The 7,949-nt window shown below is 38.8% G+C and overlaps 1 protein-coding gene across 1 annotated transcript; it reads left to right on the plus strand.

The window, feature by feature from the left end:
* LOC107646257 (uncharacterized protein At4g02000-like) lies at positions 734-1,189 on the plus strand. Its single transcript, XM_016350453.1, has one exon. It carries the CDS (start codon positions 734-736, stop codon positions 1,187-1,189), a length of 456 nt encoding a protein of 151 aa, XP_016205939.1.

Consider the following 7,949-nt stretch of genomic DNA (forward strand, 5'->3'; position numbering starts at 1 on the left):
TTAAAATCTTATAATAATAATTAGGTCAATTACACAATAAATATAATGCATATTTTTGTTTTCATTTATTATATGGGTCCAACGGTTTGGTCTGCTTGACCCGAACTTTGTTTTGAACCCAATTTAATAAATTAGCATATCTATTTATTGAAACTTTCAGCCTAACTGAATCACAATAAAATTGGCCAAATTAATCCCAAAATGACCGAGCCAGCTATTCGAATTGGACTCTTATAATAATTTCTCTCAACTGGATAACAAATTTCTCTCAACTGGAGAGAAGTTGGTACAAGTAGAAGTTTTCTGTAAGAGAGATTACGTATCACAAAACATAAAACAGCCATTATGAACTAGAACCTTTTTCATCAATACAAAATAACACATACAGAACCCACACACATAACAATACATCTACATTTCGCAACATCCACACACAAGACCATCAGTTTAGCACGGTTTCGAAGGCAAGAGCATCAGCGGAGTTAAATTCAGCTAGCATGGCATTGTTCATCAGTGACCCTATAGATGGAAAGATAATAACAATCAGATAGGAGGATAAAAAAGGTTTCAAGCCGGAATGCATCAACATAGTTGAAAAAGTCATAGCAGATAAAGAGATTAATTTCAAGACAATCAAGAATGCTTTAATGGGAATATGTAAAAACCTGAAAAGATTATCCATCTCTGAAGTGGGGCGGAACAAGGTGTTAATAAGCATTGAAGACAAAAGAATATGGCAACAGATCTTAAAAGGGGACCATGGAGTGTAAAGGGCTATCTGATTAATCTAAAACTGTGGACACAAAATGAGTCAATACATGAAGTGGATCATAGCTTTCTAGAATTCTGGGTACAGATTCATGGCTTGCCTTTGGAATACATGAATGTTGAAACAGGCAAATTTATAGGTGAAAGAATGGGGATAGTGGAGGAGGTGGAGGATCCGGTCAAAAATAATATTTTGGCAAGGTCTTTTCTCAGAGTGAGAGTGGCTATGGAAGTGACAAAGGCATTACCTACTGGATTTTGGATGAGAAGGGATAATCTTCCTGATGCTAGGATTCACTTTAAATACGAAAGATTGCAAGATTCATACTGCTTGAACTGTGGAGTCTTAGGGCATGGAAGAAAAGAGTGCAACAATCAAGCAAAAGCAATACATGTTGCAATGGAGAAGGAGGAGGAATAGTGCAATGAAGGAGAAACAGAGAAAGGAGGGGAGGCGTGTGGAAGAACAGAATACAACATGCATGTGGCAGAGCTACAGGAGTCTGCAGCCAGTGGAGTAGGTATTGACCAGGCAAAAAATACTGAGAAGAAGGGAGAGCAAAATTCTGGAAGTCAGGAAAGTAGAGAAAAAGTAGGAATGGAAGGAGCGGAGCAGGTGGGAGAAATCCCAAAAAATCAACTAACTAATAGAGGAAATCAAGGGAAAGAAGATCAGAGATTGATGGGGATATTGGGTAAAGCTACACAGCAACAAAGATGTAAAGAGGTCAAGTGGAGTATAGACAAAAAATGGGCCTGGCCCAAAGAAGGCAGGACAAGACTTAGAAGGCATAAGAATGTTTCAAGAAGGAGAGCCCAGTAAAAAGTGTCCAAGCAATGCAGATTGTGAAGAAGAAAAAAGCTACTCATGCACTAAAGGCCCAAGCAAGGATAATACAAGGCTGCCAATGTATACTGGGTATGGGAGTAAAAAAATGATGCAGCAGGAAAAAGCTACTGAAATATAAGGGGCCAAGACAATCAGGGAGTTATTAAGGGAGAAATTTGGGAAGAGAAATGAAGCCAATACATAATAGAGGATGATTGAGCATATGGAAGTCATAGTAGCGGGAACTAGGGAGGAGACACAAAGTGAAAGCATATGGAATTGCAGAAAACAGAATATGAAAGAAGTGAGAAAGAAGAAAGCCAGGAAAACACAAGTCCATAGAGATGGTAAGGGAAGCTTTTACTTGGTGGAGTTGGCTAGTGAAGATGATGAAGAGCAAGAGCAGCAACATAGTAGGGAGAGTACAAAAAAATGGAAAATTGAATTGGCAAACAAGATGCAATACAAATTAAACATTAAAAGGAAAAGGGATTCGATAGAGAGGCTCACAATTCTGGATTCAGATGAGACAAAGATGGAACAGCAGACCATGATAACGAGAAGCAAAAGGGGCAAAGTTGAGTACGAGATCGAAGAGAGAAGCACCAGAAAACTGACTATCAGAGGTGATCACAGCAACTTTTCTCTTGATATGGCTGAGGAAGCGGGCCGACACATGCCCCACCTAGAGCCATGAGTGTTATAAGTTGGAATTGTCGCGGGGTTGCAGCCCCTGCGACAACCTCAGAGACTCAGGACCTCTGTAAAAAATTTAAACCAGATATTTTGTTCTTGATAGAAACAAGGGCCAAGGAAGGTAGAATTATGAAACTTAAAAGGAAGTTACATTTTGAGAAATACTTTTGCGTTGAACTCCGGGGCTTGTCAGGTGGTCTATGCCTTTTGTGGAATAAAAATATTGATGTTGATGTTTATGCATGGTCTAATTATTATATAAAAGCTAAAATAAAAGAAGATAATAACTATGACTAGAGCTGTTGTTTTTTGTATGGGAACCCAAAATTTCAACATAGAAAGGCTTAATGGAAGGAGTTGTTAGTACAGAATAGGTCAACGGATGATCCACAAATATTTACAGGAGATTTTAATGATATTTTAGAACAAGAAGAGAAAATAGGATTGCACCCAAAGCCTCGAAGTCAAATAGAAGAATTTAGAAAGTTTATTAATTATAACGAGCTGATGGATGTAGACTTAAAGGGTGGTAGATTCACTTGATTCAGCAACCCGAGAAATGGATTTGTCACCAGAGAGAGGTTAGATAGAGTCTTGGCAAACTGGGCTTGACGTATGATATATCAGAATGCTACGTTAACTGCTCTACCGGCAATTAGCTCAGACCACTGTCCGATACTTCTACAGCTAAAGCCAAAGGGAAGAAGCTCCAAGCAGTTCAGATATGAGGCTTATTGGGAAGACCATGAAGAATGCAAGGAAATTATCAAAAAAGGATGGAATAATAATAAAAATCAAGGAGGAAAATGGGAAGATCTTTCAGGAAAAATAAAGAATTACAAAATTGAATTGAGCAAATGGAGCAAAAAAACTTTTAGAAGAGCAAATAGGGAGATTAACGGGGTGAAGGAAGAGCTAAAGCAGCTGCAGAAAAGGGACCTAACTGAGGAAGTTCAGCAACGTATTATAACTCTGAAGAAAAAAATTGAAGACTTATGGAAGAGGGAGGAGAAGTACTGGGGCCAACGATCCATAATCAAATGGCTGAGGTGGGGTGATAAAAATACTTCATTTTTTCACGCTTCAACAATACAAAGAAGGGATCGTAATAGAATTGAAAGATTAAAAAATCAAGAGGGATAGTGAATCTGTGAAAACAAGGAGATAATGTCTTTAATTGAAGAACATTTCACAAATCTCTTCACAACAACAGGTGGAAGGAACTTCGAGGATATCATAAAGAAGATTCCGAGGAGAGTAACTCAACAAATGAATGAGGAGCTACTACGGGGCATCACTAATGCAGAAATTAAAGAAGCGACATTTTCGATGGAGAGCCTAAAGGCTCCAAGCCCAGATTGTTTAAATGGACTCTTTTTTCAAAAACATTGGGATGTAATTCATAAGGAAGTTATCGCGGTGGTGAAAGAGGTTTTTGCATCTAGAACAATGCCAGAGGAAATGGGAAAAACTACAGTTGTGTTTATACCAAAAATCAAATAGCCTGAGAATTTCGATCAGCTGAGACCAATAAGTTACTGCAACTTTGTCTACAAGATCATAACGAAGGTAATTGTAATTAGGCTGAGAAAGATACTAGACAAGATAATCTCTCCAATACAAAGTGCGTTTGTTAGTGGAAGATACATTCAAGATAATATTTTGATCGTGCAAGAAGTGTTCCACAGCCTTGGGAAAAAGGGGAAAGGAGGATCACAAAGTCTACAGTCAAGTTAGATATGAATAAGGCACATGATAGACTAGAGTGGGATTTTTTGGAAAAGGTGTTGCAAGCTTTGGGCTTTGATCAGAGATGGGTCAAGATTGCTATGGAATGTGTCAAAAGTGCCTCCTACAGGATTAAAGTAAATGGAAATCTCAGTAAGGTCATTAATCCACAGAGAGGCCTCAGGCAGGGCGACCCACTATCTCCCTATCTTTTCATATTAGCAGCTGAAGTTTTTACCATTCTCATGAAAGAGGCATACAGCAAAGGAGAGATTACAGGTTTCAAGGCAGCACCTACCGCACCTGCCATTACACACCTTTTGTTCGCAGATGATTGTATAGTTTTGGCTGAGGCAAGGGAAGATTAACTTTATCAAATCATACAAATTTTGAATTAGTACACGAAGGCATCGGGACAGATGATAAACTTGGAGAAATCAGGGATTATTTTCGGAAGCCAAGTTTCTATACAAACAAGGGTAAATATTGAAGAGATATTAGGAATGCCTACTTGGGAGGAACCAGAAAAATATCTTGGGCTATCGGCACAGTAGAGAAGATCCAAAAACAAGGCACTAACATAGATAGAGGAGAAGGTGATGAACAAGTTAGAAGGCTGCAAAGAAAAATTATTAAATTAGGCGGGTAAAGAAATCTTGATTAAGTCTGTGATATAAGCAATTCCAGCATATGTTTTGAACGTTGTGATGTTGTTGAAGAATTTCTGTCAGAGAATTTGCACAAGAATAGCAAAATTCTGGTGGGCAAGCTCCGGAAAATAAAAAGGGGTACATTGGTAGAGTTGGACAAAAATCAGCATGAGCAAAGAGGAGGGAGGCTTGGGTTTCAGGGACATGCAAAGTCAGAACTTGGCGTACCTAGCGAAGCAAGCTTGGAGAGCAACGAGGAATCCTGATGCCACTTGGGTTAAAATACTGAAGGGTATATACTTTCCAGAAACAGATTTTTGGGAAGCGAAGGAGGGGAAAGGAGCATCTTGGGCTTGGAAAAGCATAATACAAGGAAGAGACTTTCTAAGAAGGAAAGGAAGACGGAGTATCAGACAAGGCAAATCAATTAAAGTAAGGAAGGATAACTGGATTATGGGAATGAATAGAATTCAAGCAGCCATAAACACAACGGTGGAAAGAGAGAATGATTTAATGGAGGAAGGTGGATGATGGAATGAAAACAAGAGCAGACAAGTTTTTCCACAGAACATAGGAGATATGATTATGAATACACCTATAAGCTTTATTAATAAAGAAGATCGGATAATATGGCCCTACAGATATGACGGAACATACACAGTGAAGACAGGCTATTATGCGGCTAAGATGGAGAAAAGAGAACATGAAACAGGTTTAGCATCATCAAGTACAGATTTAAAGGAACTTTGGAGGGGAATCTGGGAAATGCGAGTCCCAAAAAAGATCAAAATGTTTGCTTGGAGGGTTGCACATGATATAATTCCAATAAACTATAACCTTTATAAGAAGAGAATCATAAGAAGCTCTATATGTCAAATTTGTGGAACTGAAGTAGAAACAACGGAGCATGCACCCTTACTATGTCCCTGGACGAGAGCTATGTGCTTTGGAGCTCAAAATCAATGCATCCCAATACCAGAAAATGTTATTTCATATTGAGAATGGCTACTAGAGAACATGAGGCAAATTAACAAGGAAGGAAAAGAAGCGAAAGAAACTATGATAAGCAAATTGGGATACCTAAGCTGGGAAATTTGGAAATCTAGAAACTATGCAATTTTTCGGAATAGCAACATAGAACCAATGGCAACGATCACAAGGGCGAGAATTTCAGAAATGGAATTTGAAGAGGCAAATAAAATAGATGAACAGAAGCAGCCAATCACAGACAAAAGAAATAGTATTGAAAATAGAAATCTGTATAGAAGAAGGGTTACCTGGAGGCCGCCAATAGGAGACAGGCTCAAAGCAAATGTTGATGGAGCTTTCAGGAAGGAATCCAGAAAGGGTGCAATAGCTGTTGTAATTAGAGACAATGAAGGAAAGGTGGTAGCAGGATCAACTGAAATAGTCAGAGCAACATCAAGTCTATTAGTGGAATCAATGGCATTAAGGAGTACTCTTATTCTAGCAAATAATTTACAATTGGAAAATATCCTATTTGAATAGAATAGTTTACCTCTCATCCAAGCAGTGAAAGCGAAAGAAACAATTGGTGAGATAGATCTGATTCTGAGGGATATCTATGTCCTGATGGAGGGTATACCAAATAGTGGTTTTACGTGGACACATAAGAAGGGCAATCAACTAGCACACCAAGTGGCAAGCCTTGCGATAAATGGCAAACTGAATCGAAATTGGACTTGGGACCAACAAGTGGAAATCAGAGGGATTGCAAGAAGAGAAACACGGAGTACTTTCAAACAGGCCATGATTGAGTAGCAACATTTTCAACAGAATTTTCAAGCTCTGCGGATAGTGAGAGGACAGTAAGATGACACCTGAAGTGTCGGCGCTAGATATCTAAAGACTCTGAACCAATCTTGCATCATGGCATCCTTGTAAGTAGCAAAAATCAGACTTGCGGGAGAAGATGGATTAGAGCTGTGGGATTCTCCAGAAAAGAAAAGAAAAGAAATCAGCCGCAGAATTTTTTGGCTTGCTGTCTTGGTGCGATGAAGGCGTCATAATTGAGGACACGATTCCTCTGCTGGCTGGAGGTGCTTTAAACGGACGAAGAGGATGGAGATCCAGCTACACCTCCCCTAGTGTCGTTAATCAGAGTGACGGCCGCATAGGAGCTAGAACGCACCAGCTATCAGGACAACACAACCACAAAACCAACTCTGACTGGATCGGCGGCAACTTACCCTGAGAAGAGGACATCTGCCAAAGTCCAAGTGAAGGCGCGCTTCCCGACTTCGGTTTGGCATTTAAAGTAAGGCGAGATTGAAGGGGAGCGTTGGACAGAGTAGTAGTGACGATGTTAAAGACCCAAGCGAAAGCTCCGATACAGGGAACGAACGGCGAAAAGATAGGCTTCAAAACGGGATAAGGCACTGGTATAGAAGCAGCAGCTGCAGTTTGGGAAAGAAGGATGCATCCAGTGCCGAGTCCAATACCGAGTCGTGTATAGGGTTGGAGCTTCGATTTTCTATGGTCTGAATTTTCTGTTAGTTTGAACCCTGACAAAAAAAAAAACGAATTAGAACTAAATCATGAGCACTCCTGCATCATAAGTTATTTTTATTTAACATCAGTTAAAAATATAAGCATTTATTAAAAATTTAAAATTCATTAAAAACAAAAATAATTTGTCTTCATCACAAATGAAGAGAAGAAAAAGGAGAATTCAGTAAAGCTAATTTGAAAATTAAATTTTTTAAAAAGAAAAAAAGGATCAAATTATAAAAATAAAATTTTCTTTGCCATATCAACAAATCGTTATTGTGTCCACGTAACAGAAATTAGTCTAATTTAACTTTTCGATAGCAAGAAATAAAGAAAAAATGTCTTACATGTTGTGATAAGGATTCTATCACACCTTACGTGGATGCCCATTTTCCATGAGGTGTAGTTTCTCAAGGATGACTTAGAAGACCACATTTAATATGAACTTGAAAAGCTTTCTCATGTACGTGTATAAATAGAGGCTTAAGCCTCTGAATGGAAATACACTACAAGCAATAACAAAATACTATTCTCCCTTCCTTTTCATACAAATCAATCTTATTTTATGCTGCAATCAAATACTCCGGATTTGAGTCCCCTGAATTCCTAGAAAGGATTCAAGGTGATATATGTTGACCTATTCATCCACCATGTGGATCTTTTAGATATTTTATGGTCCTGATAGACGCATCTTCGAGATGGTCACATGTGTGCTTATTATCTTCTCGCAACCTGGCGTTTGCGAGATTACTGGCTCAAATTATTCG

Source organism: Arachis ipaensis, chromosome B06, assembly GCF_000816755.2.
Source record: "Arachis ipaensis cultivar K30076 chromosome B06, Araip1.1, whole genome shotgun sequence".
NCBI classification, from domain to species: domain Eukaryota; kingdom Viridiplantae; phylum Streptophyta; class Magnoliopsida; order Fabales; family Fabaceae; genus Arachis; species Arachis ipaensis.